The sequence below is a fragment of the Zootoca vivipara genome, chromosome 12 (assembly GCF_965207765.1).
Source record: "Zootoca vivipara chromosome 12, rZooViv2.hap1.1, whole genome shotgun sequence".
NCBI lineage: Eukaryota > Metazoa > Chordata > Lepidosauria > Squamata > Lacertidae > Zootoca > Zootoca vivipara.
The window spans coordinates 29,067,160-29,087,237 of record NC_142595.1 but is presented as its reverse complement, the minus strand read 5'-3'; the positions used below and the strand labels follow the sequence as shown (position 1 = coordinate 29,087,237).

General features: G+C 40.2%; 3 protein-coding genes across 3 annotated transcripts; 2 read left to right on the top strand and 1 right to left on the bottom strand.

Annotated features, from left to right (window-relative positions):
• Positions 1 to 2,494: 2,494 nt before the first annotated feature.
• Positions 2,495 to 3,415, bottom strand: LOC118077961 (olfactory receptor 5V1-like). The gene has a single exon (XM_035101680.2). The coding sequence runs from the start codon at positions 3,413 to 3,415 to the stop codon at positions 2,495 to 2,497; it is 921 nt and encodes a 306-aa protein (XP_034957571.1).
• A 6,361-nt stretch (positions 3,416 to 9,776) lies between these two features.
• On the top strand, positions 9,777 to 10,700 carry LOC118077962 (olfactory receptor 5BS1-like). Its single transcript, XM_035101681.3, has one exon. The coding sequence runs from the start codon at positions 9,777 to 9,779 to the stop codon at positions 10,698 to 10,700; it is 924 nt and encodes a 307-aa protein (XP_034957572.3).
• A 3,962-nt stretch (positions 10,701 to 14,662) lies between these two features.
• Positions 14,663 to 15,613, top strand: LOC118077960 (olfactory receptor 5G9-like). The gene has a single exon (XM_035101679.3). It carries the CDS (start codon positions 14,663 to 14,665, stop codon positions 15,611 to 15,613), a length of 951 nt encoding a protein of 316 aa, XP_034957570.3.
• The last annotated feature ends 4,465 nt before the right edge of the window (positions 15,614 to 20,078 follow it).

Genomic DNA, 20,078 nt, shown 5'->3' with positions numbered 1-20,078 from the left:
TCAGTGGAACTTGTTAATTGCACACAATTGCTGCCTAATGCTGTTACACTATGAATGCTTGGCAATAATAATAATAATAATAATAATAATAATAATAATAATAATAATTTATTCATACCCCACCCTCCCCAGTCAAAACCGGGCTCAGGGCATACCTGTATTCAAACTCATGGGGATCTGATCTCCAAGGGATCAAACCCTAGAGCTTAAAGTTAGTCAGCCTTAACAGTGAGACTCTGCAAACTTTGCTGATGAAAGTGGTGGAAAATATTCCACCATCTGCCTGTCTCACCGGAGGAAGAGAACGGCCTGGTGCCGTTGGGAGGGAGGCTTGGGCAAGGCACACAGGGGGCCTCCAGGGCTCGCGCAGCTTGCTTTCCAAGTTATCATTTAATTATTATTTATGTTTTTTTAAAATCTGTTTTTTCTGAAGCAAGCACTGGAAATGCATATATTTAGATACAACCAGTTTGTATGGACTAAAAACTAAAGACCATTAAACCCAATTTGGTCCTACATTTATATGCTGCAGTAGTTTTCTCACAAGACTTTCTGTGGTCAAGCAATATGACCAAAAGACACACCTAATTTTTAGAGGAGGAAAGGGGGAAAGCCCTGTTTTTTTGGGGGGGGGGGTCAGCTCACAGTTGTGCAGCTTTTTTTGCAAAGGGGGAAAGCTGCATATTTTTTTTTAGCATCAGCTCAAAGTTGTGCAGCTTACCTTGCAAAGGGGGGGAAATCCTGTTTTTTTGGAGTTCAACTCACATTTCTGCAGCTTCTTTAGGAAAGGAAAGGAAATGGAGCCATTTCTACAGTTTCCAGACAGATAATCTAATTAGCCTGTCACATGTCGCTGGGAAAACACAACAGTGGAGGCCTGGGCAAGGGGATGGGGCCGGGAAGGGAGCTAGCTTCTCTTATCTCCCTCCCGATCTCTTGCAATCAGCTACTGAGCGGGTTCTCTTTCCCTCTTGTTAGCCTTCAGCTGTTTCTTTCTTCTTCTTTTTAAAAAAGCATGATCTGATTTTTGCCCCTGGGCAATTCGGCTCCAAGGACCATGTATTCACCCCATAAGACGCACAGACATTTCCTCTTACTTTTTAGGAGGGAAAAAGTGTGTCTTATGGAGCGAAAAACACGGTAGCACTTTAGCATTTATCAAAGAGAAAAACATCAATTTTGTTCAATGTCTAAATCCTCACCTGATAGGCAGACATATTACTTGCAGTCTGTAAAAAACACTAATCTTTGGCTGTGACATTCTAAAAACCCATTCAAGTAAACTAAATGGTTTTATTTGTGAAATCAATGAAGGACTCTTAAGACAGTGATGCGGCCCTCCTAATTCCTTAGCAGACATCACTGGGAGTGAAAGAACCTAACATAGATCCTACTGCTCAGTATTTTGTGATTGATTTACTTGGCTTGATTTGAAGCTCTAGATTTATAACTGGAAAATACACAACTGGCTGAACTCATCTCTTTATTCCCCTTGGGAAATGTGACTCCCTGAAATGTTTCTTCAACATATTTCTTTCCACACCATGTTCCTTTGATCCTTTATTGTCTTAATGGCCTATTAGCCCAGGCTATCACCTCATGGGAAATTTAATTAGCTTTTAACACATGCTGATTCCAGAGGACAGAAGTATCTAGTACAGAGCTTAATACACATGTATCTGGCATCAAGCCTTAATTAAATTCTAGCACTAGCTTGATCCAGAGATTACATTGGTCTTGCACCCATAAACTCGTAACAATACACAGTGTCAGAGAAGAAGCATCATGAAATTGGATGGAAGATACCATGGTGGAGGATTGGCAAACTGAGTAGAAAACAGACTGAAGAGGATGTGTTGCTGAAGAGTCAATTGATGGAAGCAACAATGTCAGAGAAAAGAGACAGAGAAACAGGCATTGACGAGTCTGTGTTGAGGAAAGGCATAGAATGAAGATAGCCAAGTTGTGGACTTTGGTATGTTGTTGAATTGCAACGCTCATCAGCCCAGACCATGTTGTCTAGGGGTTATAGGCATAGGAGTTCAAGAAAATCTGCAGGCCACCATGTTGACATACAAAATAAAGAACAATGGCTGGTGATAGTGGATCAACTCTCTTCAGGACATAGAAAATGCAGTGATTATGTGATCTTGGTGGGAAGTCATTTTTGCATCAGGGTGAGTCAGAGAGCCTATTAGAAGAGCTGACATGGGAATGAGGTTGAGAGTAAATCTGAATATGACATATTGATGAATATTGAACTAAGCTCTGAATTTTGTGGTTGCAGTTTACAACTGTAATGACATAAAACATCATTTCACTGTAACGTTTAATTATGGTACCCAAATACAATGAAATATATCAAGCTAGTGTCATGTTCATACTAATAAGCTACAGCTGCAGTCCTATACCCTCTTGTCTGAGGGTAAGCCCCCATTTAACTAATGGGACTTACTTCTGAATTGAACTGAATAGGATTGTAGTGTTAAAACATTTACTTTTTCCCAAATATTCTTCCAAGAGCTCTCTTCACTTCCTTATTTTTCAAGCTATAGATAATTGGGTTCAACATGGGGGTCAAAATGCTATACTGAATAGAGAACAGTTCATCAATTGTCATGGAAGACACGCTGCTGGGTTTCATGTACTGGGACATTCCTGTCATATACAATAAGCCAACCACAATGAAGTGGGAACTGCAGGTAGAGAAGGCTTTGCTCCTTCCCTCCGGGGAGTGGATATTCAGGATGGTGGAGATGATGTGGAAATAGGAGACAAAGGTTGGCAGGAAGGAACCAAGTCCAAAAATCACAACAGAAGATAGAAGAATCATATTATTGAGGAAGGTGTCAGAACAGGAGATTTTCAAAAGAGGTGGCAGCTCACAGCTGAAGTGGCTGATTTTGTGAAGGCCACAGAACTGCAAACTTAATGTAGGCACTGTGTTTATTACTGCAAAAAGGAAGCCCATTATCCAGGCCCCCATCACCAGGTAAGCACATAATGTTTTGTTCATGATCGCTATATAGTGAAGTGGGTGACACACAGCAGTGTATCTATCATAAGCCATTGCCGAAAGAATAAAAACCTCTGTAACACTCAACAGGAGACTGAAAAACATTTGTGTAAGACAACCAGTGAAGGAAATTGTCTTTTGCTTCATTAGCAAGTTCATTAACATCTTAGGGACAATGTCAGTTGAATAACAGATATCAACGAAGGACAAGTGAGACAGAAAATAATACATAGGTGTGTAAAGGGAAGGTTCCTTCCTTATCACCAGAATGATTGTGACATTTCCTGACAGTGTTATTAGGTAAATGGTTGAAAACACCAAGAAGAAGAAGATATTCAGTTGGGGATCACTGGAAAGTCCCAAGAAAATAAACTCTGATCTTTCAGTTTGGTTTTCCATTTTTGTTTAGGCACCTATAAAACAAGCAAACAAAAATCGTCAGGGAACAATTCAGCCCATTGTTAGCCTCCTTGATCATGCAACTCTGTAAAAGTCTATTCAAAATTAATTTCAGTTCAGTTCACTGTGGTTGGTAAGTGGGTATGAAGTTGCAATCTTAATATTTAAATTCTCTCATTGTATCTGATGTTCAGTAAACAAACTTTAGCTATTTCATCCTGAGATATATTGATGCGAGGATCAATATAAGCATGGACCGAAAGCATGATGAAACATTGAATTCATGTGTAAATTAAAGGGTCAATGTGACTTAATAATATAAAATACAAACTGATGAAATATATCAGTATATCTTTTAGAACACATACTCACACCTTTTGCACTATTTCTTTTGAAACATGATCAAAAGTTTAGTTATTCTTTTTTTAATAAAACATTTACTTAAATTTGAAACAAATCTATATCTATATCATCTATATCTAACTCGATTGTGACTATGTTGGGATTTGAAGCATTTCAGTGTAATCCTGCAGTTCAAGTGCAGAGCACACAGAAAGGGTTTGATGCACACACAGAGTTCTGTGTCCTCCAAAAGCTCTGTCCCCATTACAAGCTTCAGGAACATTTCTGCATGCTGTTCCATGACCCAGAGAAAAGAAAGGGATGTGCACAAAGTTCTTTCACACATACTTTTGGGTCATGGAGGGGGAACACACTCCTGCCTCTGCCAGTAGTCAGATGAGTGCGGACCATTAGTATTCCTCTCTTCCAAGATGGACATCAAGGAATGGAAAACAAAGCACATAATGGTCTCTGTCACCTGGCAGAATGCTATTGCGGGGGGGCAGGGGGCGGAGTGCATGTGTAGTTCAATGGTAGATCTTTTGCTTTGCAAGCAGAAGGTCCCAAACTCACCCCCTGGGTTTTCAAGATACGACTGGTATAGGTAAAGGTAAAGGGACCCCTGACCATTAGGTCCAGTCATGACCGACTCTGGGGTTGCGCGCTCATCTCGCATTATTGGCCGAGGGAGCCGGCGTATAGCTTCCAGGTCCGCTTCTGGCAAACCAGAGCAGCGCACGGAAACGCCATTTACCTTCCCGCTGTAGCGGTTCCTATTTATCTACTGGCACTTTGATGTGCTTTCAAACTGCTAGGTTGGCAGGAGCTGGGACTGAGCAACGGGAGCTCACCCCGTCACAGGGATTCGAACCGCCGACCTTCTGATCAGCAAGCCCTAGGCTCAGTGGTTTAACCACAGCGCCACCTGGGTCCCACAACTGGTATAGACCCCTGCCAAAAATTATGGAGAGCTATTGACAGTCAGTATAGAAATACCAAAACAGATGGAACACCTGTTTGACTCAGTATAAGGCAGCTTTTTGTGTTCCTTTGTATGTACTTTGCTGTTTAGTTTTATATTCATTTTTGTATCTTTACTTGTTGCTTGTAAGCTTCCTTTGAACTAATTTGTTGGAAACACAAGGTATTGTAGCCTTATTGGCTTACTAATCTCTTTCTCCAGTATAAATATTCAAAACAAACAAATAAAAAGGCAAACATTGGTCTTAAATGCTACATAAAAGCTGAGCTGCCCTACAAAAGAGATAAAATTAAACTATGTTTTAAAAATAAGATGTTTATGAGGAGTATGAGTTATATTATACTATTGCAAGGGCTTTCAAACTGTTTTCTGGGAAAATGTGGAGTTCCTTGAAAGCCTGTTGTGGTCCCTAAACGAAAAGGTTAATATAATCAAGTTTCTGAAAGATTGGTTGGCCAGCACAGTGACTTTCACCATTAACATCCTTACCCAGTACCCTATATGAATAAAGTGTGTGCCCTGAAATACCTCCAAAATCGTCTGCAATGTTCAAGGCAAATGCAGTCACATTCTGCAGCATTACAATCGATATGGAAACAATTAGATATTATCTATTAGATTCAATGCTTCCTGTAAATGAAAACTAAAGCAGTTCAAAAACGGCCCCATGTGATCAGATGGTGTGCATAAATATGAGCATTTCTGAAAGGCAGATGAACTCACCAGATATGTCACAAGAAACAGAGCAAAATAAGATTTGTCCTGGAAGGAATGTAAAGCAGAGTGAGCAGAGAACAGAAGTCCTCCACTCATGTGCCCTTTTGGTAAAATAAAACAGATTCTCAATTCTTTCAAGCACAAATCTGTTGGCTAAATCTGTAAGCATATAATTATCCATTTTATATGAAGGATACATTAATTCCCAAACCAAACAAATATTTATTCTGGTGAGACGACTATTCCCACCTTGGAGCTCATTGCAAATAAATACCACTATAAGAACTACTTTTTGTTTCGCATGTTTTTTAGCTTGTATTTTCTAATCCATAATTTTCTTGTTTTTTGAATGATTAGTGTATAGGCTGCTGCTCAAAATTTGAAGGATACATTCTAGAAGTGAGGTAAGAATTTGATTGCATCTTCCCAACCAGAACACAACAGCAACAGGAGATACTTGATTCTACTATGTCCCATGCTGATACAGTGGCTAAACTGTATAATGATGCCACTATTCATAAAAACAAAAGACACTGGCTGCAATAGGGATTGGCTGTCTCAAAATGAACATGTAGCTAAGTTTGTTAGTGAACTTAACTTGTGTCATTACAGATAAACAGGGTGTCACAAGGTTTCTTCCAGGTTATGCACAAAGTTCATACTATATTCTACACCCATCACATAGTTCTACAACTATTGTGTATAATATATAATCTACCTAATTCAAGAGGGCCAGTTCTCTATTCCTTGCTTCAAACATTTTTTGGTGGTGCCCTAATCTCTCATCTGGCTGAGTAACAAAACTTGAACAAGTTCTGTACACATGTGGTGGGCTAGTCTGACCCCCACCCACCCATTACTGTGGATGCTGATGATTATTATGTCTGAGCAAAATACAGTTACTGCACAGATGTGCAAGCTGCTAAGTCTCAGGGATGGGAAGCTGTGACACCCCAGGTGTCATTCTTCTCCCATTCCCATCAACCACAGTAACCATGGCTAATACTGTAGTCAGGGATGGTGAACATTATATTTAGGATTTTCCTACTAGTAGTAGTAACAACAGCAACAACAACCTTTGGAATAGTCCTCTTGCAGCAGACTTATCAGCTTATCTGATCCCGAAGATCCTGAAAATTCAATTTTCAATTGCAGCCAACCAATGTGTCCAGGAACATGAAAGCTGGGCATTAAAGAAATATCCCTCCCCTGATGTTTCTCCCTGAAATCTGGTAGCCAGAGACAAAGTGCCTCTGCACATGAGTATTCCATTTAGCTATCGTGGCTATGAAGCCATTGATAGAACCTATTTCCTGTAAGAATATAAACACATTTATTGTAATAAGTGTTTGTATAAAGAAACTCACCAGGTAAGTTTCCTGAAGGAGCACTTGCTACACTGAGGGACACCGTGGTCTTTATTGGAAGAAATGCATCTTAAATGGTATAAAAGATGAAGATGATGAAGAAGAAATAATCCCTATAGCTCTCAGTCCAGTCTAGCCCATATTCAGTATTACTGAAATGGTGATTTGTTGTAACAATTGCATGTAACCCATCTTACTTAAAAAGACAGTGGCGCATAATGTGCTGGCTATGCATCTTTGCAACTGTAAAGTAAAAATGTCCCAGGCCTGTTAATATTGGTTCATGTTGGAGCTCTAGGGAATTCTGCCCTTATGAGCTTTTGCATGTTATGAATGCACTTAAGCCTCCCTGGAATACAGAGACTGTTCAATAGATGTAATTAAGTCCATTTACTTTTAGTCTGTTGAAAGTTTGTGCAAGTTTACTAACATGGAATAGTTTTAGCTTTCTTCTAGGCTGGCCAGGCATAATTTGTGAGTGCAGTTCATTTGCCTTTCCTGGCAAGTGGTTGACATCACTCATGGACATGGCTGTTAGCAGTGCTACACAATGTCTGCAAGTCCTGGGAAAGCAGGGAAAGCAATAGGCTGTTGAACCACTGTATATATATATATGGGGGACTATTTTCAGCTTGATGGCTTACAACAGGGATGGGGACATATATATTTTTTCACCTTGAAGGCTACATTCTCTCATGGGCAGCCTTCCAGGGCTATTATAACACTGATGGCAAGGGCCAGGAACAAAGGCAGATGGAATTACCAGCACAACTCTTATCTTTGCACAGTAGCATATATTCACACTATGTAGAAGTCTGAGCTCTCTATATAAACTCACAAACATCTCTCCCACTTCCATCGAGGCAAGCAAAAGATATTGCGTGTCAAGATCCCACAACCACCCCCTCAAGGAGGAATAAAACACTAGGACACAGGAAATAAGGTTAATGTTATTGGGCAAATTTAGGCCACAACTTTATTGATTACAGAATGTGAGCGGTATTGGCTTAGGCATTGAGTAGACCAGGCTAACTCTGACTCCTGCCTGTTGTGCAGGTAGTCTGGTAGGGCAAACCAACTCGAGCTCACCCCAGGGTTCCCGGAAGGGTTGTGGCATGACCCTAGCCCCGAACCAAGAGGGAGCCTCTCAGCTCGCGTGGCTGTTTAAACGGGGCCCGGCCATGCCCCCCAGCCAACGGATTGGCTGGCTGACGGATGACGTGGCCGGGATCCCCCTGGGTGGTGTGGAACAAGTCCCCGCCCCCCGGAGGGGAGGGGGCAGTCACACGATCCACCACAACTCCTCCCCACCGTGCGGTGGAGCAGATTAATCAGAATTCAATGATCGGCAATCCCCTTGTTCTCTGTTATTTAGCATTTAGCATGTGAGAAGTGGCTGCGCAAATCTGCTTCAGCCATTTTCCTGCCTTCCTTAAATAAACTATTCAGCTCTAAGCAAAGTTGCTCTCCAAAGGGACCATGGGAGCTGAGGGCACATTCCTGATCTCTGTACTTCATCTTCCTTTGGCGGGCGGCATGAGGGCAGGGGGAGGGGGGAGAGAATTCACAAACCTCATGGCTCTGCCTTCAAATTGAGCCACAATAGGATTTTAGAGTATCAGGAGAAACGTTGTTTGATGACTTTCAGCAGAGTATATGGCAGGGTATGACATCATCCAGTTTCTACACCTTCCTTCCAATATATCACACCAAGACCTATATAAGGTTCTTCTGAACCAAATAATAGATCATAGCCAGGGGAGATGCAAGGTAATAATTTCCCCCAACAGGTCCATTTAAATGAAGAAGATAAATATAGATGAGTTTTCCCCACATACACTTCACCTCCTATTATTATTTTATGGTGAACATTCTGAGTGGGCGAAAGTTTATTTCAACTTGAGCTGTGATCTTTTAGGTATAGTGATAGTGGATGCACTTCTGGATTAAATTCTAGGTAAGTGACAATTCATTTCTGGTCTTTTCAGATGGCTTTAGTGGTAGGGATGTACAATGCTAGTGAAAGAATTATAACCTGTTGTATCATTGGTACAGGGTGGCAGGAGAGGGTCCCTAAGCATTTACTACCTGATATGACTAGCTAACCACATAATGGAGGTTTAGCAACTTTAGCTAATTGAAAAGTTGAATTAGCTTTCTAAGCTGCTTCATAATAGATAACTGAAAACAATAAAAAATAGGGTGCAGTTTGAGCTGAGATCTCAAAAAAGTAGTTATTAGTTATTATCAAAACCTTTTTTTCTTTCCTTTGTTTTCCTCAGATATCTTGCCCAAGTAGATACAGTAGCTCTAATTTTTCCTCTGAAGTTCTGCCTTGGATGAGATCTTGTCAGTTTGCATCCCATTACTCATTAAATTTTCTCAATGTATGGAGTGTCTTCAGCAGATATGGTCTCCTCAAAACATAGATTTTAAGTGGCATATGGCACCCATAGAGAGTGTGAATAAATATGCTGATCTCTCCACACCATTTTTACCCCAGTTAGAATTGTTAGTCTCAGTGTGGAGGGCAACTCATTCATGGGGTAAAAATGGTACAGGGTGGCAGGAGAGAGTCCCTAAGCATTTACCACCTGATATGACAAACCACATAATGGAGGTTTAGCTAACTGAAAAGTTGAATTAGCTTTCTAGGCTGCTTCATAATAGATAATTGAATACCTTCAGTATTTTGCGTTTTCAGAAACTTCCATAATCACTCTACAACAGTCGCTGAAGTTAAGCTTTGTAGCAAATATATTACTATTATTTTTTATACAGAAAACCTTATAGTCTTGTTACTTTAGACATCAGTTGCAAGATTACATTCAAGCATAACCCCAGTCCAGATAAATCATAATTATTTTTCTCTTGAGGTGTTGATTTTTGTTTCTTTATAAAAAAAAAAACCTTTGGTCATTTTTTTAGATGTGCATCTTTCAGATAACTGTCAATGGGAAACCAAACCACTGAATACTATTTTTCTCTTCTTGGCCTCTCCAACAACCGGCAGCTCCAGATTTTCTTATTTTTCCTTTTCTTGTTGATTTATCTGCTAACTCTGTTGGGGAACGTAATAATCATGCTGCTTGTAAAGACCAGTCCACATCTTCAGAGTCCTATGTACTTCTTCTTGAGTTACCTCTCTTTCCTTGATGTGTGCTATTCAACTGTCACTGTCCCAAAGATGTTGGAGATCATCATTGCCAAGCAGAAGACCATCTCTGTTGGTGGATGCTTCACTCAGGCATTCTTTATTTTGTTTTCGGCTACCGCTGAAGTCTTTATCCTCTCATCAATGGCTTATGACAGATACTGTGCTATATGTAAACCACTGCATTATGTGGAAATCATGAATGTGGCATTCTGCCGAAAGCTAGTGACCAGTGCATGGATTATTGGTTTTGTTTACGCACTTGCAAACGCATTGCCACTGTTAAGGCTACATTTCTGTGGCTCAAATATCATAAATCATTTCAGTTGTGAGCTCCCTTCCATCCTTTCTCTCTCCTGCAATGAAACCTTCTTGAATAAAACTCTGTTCTTTATTTCTGGGAGCATAGTTGGGCTTGTATCCCTGTTCCTCACTGTGCTGTCTTACATTCATATCATCTCCACCATATTGAGGATAAATTCATCTGAAGGGAGACGTAAAGCTTTCTCTACCTGCAGCTCCCACCTCACTGTAGTCAGTCTCTTCTATGGAACAGGTTACTTCCGATATCTGAGGCCAAGCTCAGCTTCGTCAGTACTTTTGGATGTAATATTGTCCATAGAATACAGCATCCTTACCCCTTTATTAAATCCCATCATCTACAGCTTGCAGAACAAGGAGGTGAAAGTGGCGCTTAGGAGGATATTGAGACTGAAATCTTGATATTCATTCCTGATTCAAAACAACAGAATGGTGTGTAATGAGAAGATAGTGTCCCATGGGTTGTATGACCCCAATCTTTTATCTCATAAACCAGTTGATTCACCTGGTTGTCAGTCATTTCCCCTTCCATTACACTCCACAAACATTGCAAATTTTAGACACACACATGCCCAGTTCTCTCTAGCTTTTCTCAATGCATCTGTAAAGCAAATAAGCAATCTCATGGAAAAGGTCCACAAGGTTTGTATTCCACCAGGTAAAGTGAAGCCCCTCAACCAGATTCAGTTTAGTAGGGTCTCCTCATTGGTCTGGCTGATTGGGATTGCAAATATGTCAATGGTAATTACGCATCACCCAGTACATGTCAATCCACACTACATGATTGATGGGTTATGTTCAGCTTTTCTCAGCTGTGGAGATCTATGACTGCTGATTTTTAATATGAACTATATTTTATAGAATTTCTTATTTAAATTGGTTTCCGAGAGAGGGTTTTATTATGTCATAGGCATAATAATCTGTAAGCATGTCTGCCAACTCATTCACTTGCCAAAGTCAGAAGAGCCTATCTTTGGCACTCCAGCAGTAACATCATTGCTCCTGCTCTGAAAAATAGTTATGCAACTTCATTCCCTAGTGTCCTCCTTCTACTGCATGGCTGGTCATCAACATATGCCCTTTTGGCATGGTTTAGTCAGCAGTAGTTTCTCGAAATACTCACAAGAGCTACTTTTATTTTAATTTTTTTCTAAGAACATTTTCTCACTGCTTGCAGCAGCTAGAAAGCACAGTGTTTACAACACTCATTGAAATGGCATCTAAAACTGACCTGGAACTGGTTGTACAGTGGTACCTCGGGTTACAAACGCTTCAGGTTACAAACTCCACTAACCCAGAAATAGTACCTTAGGTTAAGAACTTTGCTTCAGGATGAGAACAGAAATTGTGCTCTGGCGGTGTGGTGGCAGCAGGAGGCCCCATTAGCTAAAGTGGTGCTTCAGGTTAAGAATAGTTTCAGGTTAAGAACTGACCTCCGGAATGAATTAAGTTCTTAACCAGAGGTACCACTGTACATTATGGTGGGTAATCCCTTCTTTGTGCCCACTAAGGAAGCCCCTCTAAATCTAAATTGTTTGTATTTTCCACTGCCACTATTGCAGAGGGTCATGTGATCGGGTGATTTCATTTCTTACCACTGTGTGTGTGAGCAGAAGTCAAGCCGACAAACTTCTGCTCTTTGCTCTCAGTCTAGCTAAGGGCTAGAGAGGATGTGTGAGAAGGAGCTCACACAAAATGTCATGTTCCTTTTGTTTATTTTGCTGTAAATAATAAAATACTTGATGCCACAATTCCTACACAATTTTGCTTTCACTGACTCTGCTAATACACTTTATATCGTGCACATATCTCTTGGATGTGTGCCAATGCTTTCTATGGGACTCGGCAAGGGGCACCTCCTGTCAATTATATTGGGGGGGGGAGTATGTTTCGTAATAAAGTGTGATGATTTAAATACATTTTGAATGAACTTGACATTTCAGTTGCTCCAAACAGCTTGAAATTGGGGTTATTATTACAGTATTATTATTATTATTATTATTATTATTATTATTATTATTATTTAGGGAGAAGGAGAAACCACAACCTTCAAACCACTTAGAAAGTCACACACAAAGAGAGACAGAGAGAAACAGTTAAAGAAATGCAGATTTCACAATAGCTATTTCCTAAAAACCGCAATGTAGACATGGAGCAGAATGGGCTTTGCCAGTAGGCATATACCAAAATGGACACAAACCCAAGCAGATTCATTCTGCCCATTCCTGACTGAAAGTTGTAGTTGTTGACAATATGGAGTAGAATATGTGGCCCTGGTCTGTCTCATTGTAAGGCACCTCTATATCTAAAGGAGTCTACTACACCTTAATGTTCAACTGACTTGTAAAATCTGTAATAAATGTGTTGTTGTTTTTTGGAAGGAAGAACGAATACAGTTTCATTTAATGAAAAAGGCATCCCTGGAGAAAATCAGTTGGCAGGATAAATTTCATGGGATTAATTCCAGAAAAAAATGAACATGACATCACATCATCACCCTTTCAATATCACCTCGCTCACTTAAAAAATTGTCCAGTACATAGGCAGAATGGACACTGAACAATGCACATAAAAAAATCAGGCATTTGTAGAGTTGGCATTGATTTCAGTCATTCCCTTTCAGTATGCACAGCAAGGACCTTGAAATATTTTCCCTTTCTGTCACAGACAAAAAAAAAAAACTTTGACCAGCCAGATGCTATTGGGACTCCAGATCCCATTCAGCCCCATGACAGGGCCAAAGGTCATGAACTGAAAACCAGCAGCTAGTTCCCCAGCCATGATCTAAATGACCAATATGATAATATGAGTGATCTTTATTTTCTTTGGGGATTTCACCAAGATTTGTTTCAAAGAACCATTTTTTAAAAAGTAATTGTAAAGTGGATGGAGATCTCTTTGAGATACAGCTCCAGGCAAACCTAGGCACAGTGGCAGTTATTGCGTATCTGGATTAGCTATCAGGTAAGTGGCAACCTCTTTCTGATATTTATGAATAGTTTAATTCAGTGGGTTTTATGTGTCGGGCGCATAGCTGCCAAGTTTTCCCTTTTCTCGCGAGGAAGCCTATTCAGCATAAGGGAAAATCCCTTAAAATAAGGAATAACTTGGCAGCTATGGTCGGGCATTCTTAAATAGACAGTAACAAGTACATGCTATCCATTTGCAGGATTATTGAATATTTTCCTTAAGATTCCACTTGGAAACACGAAATCACAGTAAATAACTAAGATTCACAAAAAAGCCGAACATATTTGCTAGTCCTGTGACAACTCTTTAGTACTTTCTAATCCTCCCAAACGTTTCAGCTGTTTAAAAATTCTACAAATTTGCTTCAAAATTTCACCCTTAAAAATGGAAAACGTAGGCTGCTCTAGTAGAAAGGACCAGTGTCCCTTATATTAGCTAAAGAGCTAAAAGGTCAACAACAGAGCATCTGCTTTGCGTGCAGAAAGTCTCAGGTTAATCCCTTGTCTTTCCAGGTCAGGCTAGAATTATTCTTTCCAGAAATTCTGAAGAGCCATTGCAAGTCACTGTAAACAGTACTGAGCTAGATGGACCAATAAAGGACCAGTACCTAACCTAAAATCATGATCAACATATCCATAAATCTGAAAATGCATCTTTTTCATCTATGCCAGCAGAACTGAGATGGCACTATTGGTCTTACCAAGTAAACGTGGGTCTCAAAATTGAGATCAGTTTCCACATTCCTTTTTTATAGTAGCAGATGTACAACAGGTCAAAGTTTTCCAACCACCAAATGTGTGCTAGGAAATCATTTGACTGTTTATAGTCTTGCTTTTCATGCACAAAAACCTCTCTCCATTTTAAAAAATCCTCCCTTCCCACAATTAACATTCTATCTGGAATTTAGAGTTTGGAATTACATGGCCTTCTGCCCAGGATGGAACTATTGGGTCAGTGGTCTCCCTTTTCCCTGTCAGGTATGTAAAATACAGATGGTTTTCCATCAATTCAGGTCAAATAAACCTCACCCCCCAACATTAAACATTAACATGCATATTGACCTCCACCTTAAAAAAGAAAGAAAGAATCTTGAAGTGGTTGCAAAAGTGTGTGCATCCAATTTCCTTTTATACAGCTAAATCTCTACACAATTAGTGCTTGAATCAACAGTCTAGTTCTTGGCTGCATCAAAGCAATCATAACTATGTCCAGATAGAAATAGATCATATTGAATTCAGTGGAGCTTACTCCCAGGTAAGTAGGGTTAAAAATTCAGAAAATACTTCCCCTACATTTATACTTTTATTTATCATTTTTCAGAGCTTTCTACAAATTGAATAAATTCTATTTCTTTTTTAATTTGTACAGATGTTAAAGTTTTTCAATTCATTGAGATGGAAAATCAAACTGCAGTTACAGAGTTTATACTCTCAGGACTCTCTAGAGATCCACATCTACAGGTATTTCTCTTCTTGGTGTTCCTAATAATTTTTTTGGTAACACTGTTAGGAAATTCTGCAATCATGCTGGTGATCAGAACTGAGCATAGCCTTCAAACCCCCATGTTCTTCTTTCTTAGTCATTTAGCTTTTGTTGACATCTGCTATTCATCCGTCACTGTTCCCAAGATGTTGGAAAATATCATAGCAAAGCAGAAAACGATTTCCTGGGAAGGATGCATTGCACAGATCTTCTTCTTTTTCCAGGTTGCTTGTGCTGAAGTATTCATGCTCTCAGCAATGGCTTATGACCGATACATTGCTATATGTGATCCACTGCATTATTCCACAATCATGAAAAAAGAAATCTGCAGACAACTAGTGGGTGGCTCTTGGGCTATGGGTACCTTCTATGCTGTGTTGAATGTTCCACCTTTGGTGAATTTGCATTTTTGCGGGAACAATATTATTGACCATTACAGCTGTGAGCTTCCTTCAGTCTTGGCCTTGGCTTGTACCCAGACCCTCATAAATTACATTGTTCTTCTTATCACTGTGTTGGTGTTTGGTCTTGGCTCCTTTCTCCTTACCCTCATCTCTTATGTTTACATTATTTCAACCATCGTGAAGATTCGCTCAGCAGAAAGCAGGCATAAAGCCTTCTCCACTTGCAGCTCTCACCTCATTGTGGTGGGATTGTTTTACATTGCAGCTTTTTTCCGGTACATGAAGCCAAGTTCAGAATCCCTCGCCTACCTGGACAAATTAGTGTCAGTGCAGTATAGCATCTTAACTCCCATGTTAAACCCTCTCATTTACAGCTTGAAGAACAAGGATATCAAAAATGCTCTGTTGAAGAAGTTTGGAAAGTGTAAGTTTCTTCAAAAAAATGAGAATCCACTCTAGAAAAGTGCACAGTGTCACAAGCTATCGTTTAAAATGGTGTACATGTGAATATATCGACCAAACATCTTATGGGCTAATGAGGATAGCAGCTCCCTGTTTTTAAAATGTTATGCTTCCCTTATTGCTGGAACTAGACTAAAAGAGACCCCAAAACAAAGCTGAGGCATAAGATTAGGTTAAAGAAGACAGAACTGGAATCAATTTGCTTTCATGGGGGAAAGAGACCAAGGGGACATTCAACTAATGGGGAATATGTAAGGGTTCTTTTTTTCTTCTTAATGGAAATCTGGAGAGAGAAAATGAATGATATGAATTATATAGGACAGGCACCCCCAAACTTCGGTCCTCCAGATGTTTTGTACTACAATTCCCACCATCCCTGACCACTGGTCTTCATGGGAGTTGTAGGCCAAAACATCTGGAGGACCACAGTTTGGGGATGCCTGATATAAGATAAATGGAGTGAAAAGTGTTTATGGTTTGGATCCACTCCCTTGCATTTAGCTTCTCTTCTGGTGACATCTTCTGCCTTCATCTAGTCTAGCACTCTCAGTCCAGCCAATGGTCATACAGCCCAATGCCTCTTGGAAACTCAGGTAGAAGTTGAGGAACCTGAACTTTTTCTCCAGCATTCAAGCTATATGCTTAAACTGCCACTGAACATAAGCATGGGAATGGGGAACCTGATTGGCCACTTGGGTTTGCGGTGATGTAAACAACTCTTGAAGGGCCAGAAGTTTGTGCATGAGTTTGTGCATGAGTTTATTAGGAGTGAAGGTGCATTAGATGAAAAAGGAGAGTTTATCCATATATTGCTGAGTAAATGTGTGGGGGACCCAGGTGGCGCTGTGGTTAAACCACTGAGCCTAGGGCTTGCTGATCAGAAGGTTGGCGGTTCGAATCCCTGTGACGGGGTGAGCTCCTGTTGCTTGGTCCCAGCTCCTGCCAACCTAGCAGTTCGAAAGCACGTCAAAATGCAAGTAGATAAATAGGAACCGCTACAGCGGGAAGGTAAACGGTGTTTCCATGTGCTGCTCTGGTTTGCCAGAAGCGGCTTAGTCATGCTGGCCACATGACCTGGAAGCTATACGCTGGCTCCCTCGGCCAATAATGTGAGATGAGTGCGCAACCCCAGAGTCAGTCACGACTGGACCTAATGGTCAGGGGTCCGTTTACCTTTAAATGTGTGGTAGGCATGCCTGGATAGGATTGGTGGGATTTGAAGCTAAGAAGGGGCAGACTATTGTAATCTATGCCACTTTCTTATGTGTTCATTCATAAATCCCCACTTCCAGGATTGCTGAATTGATCACAGCAATGTATCTGAAGCACCACGACCTTGTCTCTCCCACTCACCTTCCCAGTACACAGCAGAAACTGATATTCATAGGCTCTGAAGATAGCTAATATTAGCCAATATAGCTAATATTTGTTGTTAGCTTCCACAAGTATTTAAAGTGACCTAACTGAGAAGCAATCCCCGCATCATATAGCAGTGAAATTCCACTAGTTAAGTATGTATTGCTTGAAGACTACAATTTAGTGGTACGTTGCCATTAAAATTCATAATGTGAACCCTAGTTCTAGTATTAGCATTATCGGCCTCTAAAATTATTATTTTTATAAAACAAAATGCAATATTGTGCCTGAATGACATATTTGTAACCCAGCTGTCATCAGTCTGTCTGGTTATGTGCTTGCTTGCTTGCTTAATTGGTGCTTAATTGGTGAATTGTAATAGCAATTAGTTTACATATGGGGTCCTCTTTGTTACCTTTTAAGGGAGCTATTCAATTTTTTTGTTTGTTTTTTCAAAAGCTGTGCTGTATTTTAATGATTTACATTCTTGCTGGACACATCTCTTACAATTAACAGGATGCTCGGGGTTTTTGTTGTTTTTAAATCACTTTTGCTTATATTTTTGAAATTATAATTCTATTCCTTTTATGTAATATTTGTTTAATGACTTTTTAAATTATGTGTGTTTTTGTTAAGTTCGTGTAAACCTGTTTGAAAGTGGGATATGATAGTGAACAAATAAATGTACCTATTCACCAAAACAGTAGTAAAGTGAGATTTAACTTTTGTCAAGCTTAAATCAGTGTTGGACCAAGACATTTTGCTGTCTGAAATGGAGTTCAAATGCTCCTCACAAGGATAAACATTTTAAAAACTTTTGCTGCATGATTCAATAAACTCCTGCTTGCAATCAATCTCCCTTTCATAATTCTGACTGGTGTATGTTGCTTCACCCTTCTGAATGGCAGGGTTGCCCTTGGATGAAATGTAAACTATCATTTATATTTGCCTTAGCAAAATTTCATACAGTTGCACTAGGAGTGCTCACTAGGGTGATTACTTTTTCATTTTCCCCCCTCAAAAATTATTTCCTGTAGCACAAATGGATGAACTTTTGCCTATTAATGACTAAAATGAGGTATATTCCATTGAAATATTAAAAAAGGTTACACACAAACCGTTTTTAATTTTTTGTATGCCGTTTTACCATTTCATAAAATTGTATTAACAATTCTATACATATTTCGTATCAAATTTGGACACAACACCACATTCCACAATGGGGAGGGTTCTTAGCAACATAGGGTATACAAATGTCACACCTGCGCAAGGTAAAAGCCCCTTTTTGGGACCTCAAAACTCAGCCAGCAGACCCTGCCAGTCATGCTGGGAAAAGACCTACAGGTGAGGTAGCAAAACATCATCCTCTAGTGGTGTCTATACTGTTACTGCAGCTAAAAAAAGCTTCCTTGTGTGTTTGATGACCCTATATAATGTTGTATATATGTGACTCTAAAGCTTGGGTTCAATTTTATATCTGCTTACAGTGACTTCAAAAATGGTCAAAAAACTGTTAAATAATTTTGTTAAAATCATTTTGTGCGTGAGGTTTTTTTTATCAATTCTCTTTGAAAGAAAATTTTTATCTAATCTTTAATGAAATCTCATCAAATTATGATACAGGGAAATGAGGTTGTAAAAAAGTCATCACCTTAGTGCTCACACATTATATTAAACAAGTGTGCTATCAGTGTTCTTGTGTACATGAATAACTGCAATATCCAAATACAGTGGTACCTCAGTCTACAAACAGTCCTGTTAATGAACTATTCGGGCAACAAACTCTGCAAAAACGGAAGTAGGTGTTCTGGCTAGTGAACTTTGCCTCGGAAGATGAACAGAAACTGAAGATGGAAGGGCAATGGCAGCGGGAGGCCTCAGTAGGGAAAGCACGCCTCGGTCAGGGCCGTTGCTAGGGTTTTTTGCGCCCTAGGCGAGATCACCTTCTGGCGCCCCCCCCCCGGCTAATCACAGATGACAGTTTCATGAATAGAAGCTGGGTGTGCATACAGGTGTAGGGAAACCAAACAGATAAATGCCAGACATCCCAATCCCCTCTGCCGTTTACAACAGCAAGGGGGAAGCAATCTCATGGTGTTTTAAGCCACTAATGTGCCCACTGACTAACTCCAAAATACGGGCTGTTCCTCTCTCACACACCTCTCCCAGCTGAGCCCTATTCCCCAAAGCTAGACTGTCCATTCAGGAAAAATCAACATTCTTTTTAATAAAACCCTGGATTACTCATTCACAGTGACTAAGCTGGCCAGACTACAACAATATGTGCTTAAACTACTATGAAAGCTGTACACCAGATTTCTCTCTCTAAAAGCAAAAACTCTGTAGAGAGAGAAAAAAAACTTAATAGGAACTGAACCTACGGGTGCAAAGAAACATACAATCATAGAATTGTAGAGTTCAAAGGGAACCCATGGGTCATCTAGTCCAACACCTTGTAATTCAGGAATCTCATCTAAAATATACCGTACATGGCAGGAGGCTACCGAAACTCTGCTTAAAGACCTCCAAGGAATGAGAGTCCACCACCTCTCATGGGAGACTGTTCTACTGTCAAACAGCTCTTACTGTCAGAAAGTTATCCCTGATTAGTGCTTTGATTAGTGCTTTGATTAAAAAGACACCAAGTATATGTATGCTGGGAAAATGAGTTAAATAGAACTGTAGATTTGGAAGGGACTCTGTGGGTCATCTAGTCCAACAAGAAGAAAAGTGTAGTACTGCACAGTGGTTAGGGTGTCAGACTAGGGCACAAGAAATATGGGTTCAAATCCCCACTCGACCGGAGGCTCAGTGCACTTCCCCGGGCAAAGAGACTCGCGTCCATGGGCGGCGGCGGGCGGCGGGCAGGCTTGCCAGCAGCGCCCCCTCCATTTTGGCGCTCTAGGCAGTTGCCTAGTTCGCCTAAATGGACGCACCGGCCCTGGCCTTGGTTTAAGAATGCTTTGGTTTAAGAATGGACTTCAGGAATGAATTAAGATCGTAGACCAAGGTAGCACTGTATATGCCAAAACCTGCTCCTTTATCTCATGAACTGTCATGTCAAATTAGGCAACAATATCTCCAGAGGCATCCAATTTGTTGCAGT

Excerpts from the sequence above, each read along its gene's own strand:
- LOC118077961 (XM_035101680.2), bottom strand. The coding sequence starts at position 3,415 with ATGGAAAACCAAACTGAAAGATCAGAGTTTATTTTCTTGGGACTTTCC.
- LOC118077962 (XM_035101681.3), top strand. The coding sequence starts at position 9,777 with ATGGGAAACCAAACCACTGAATACTATTTTTCTCTTCTTGGCCTCTCC.
- LOC118077960 (XM_035101679.3), top strand. The coding sequence starts at position 14,663 with ATGGAAAATCAAACTGCAGTTACAGAGTTTATACTCTCAGGACTCTCT.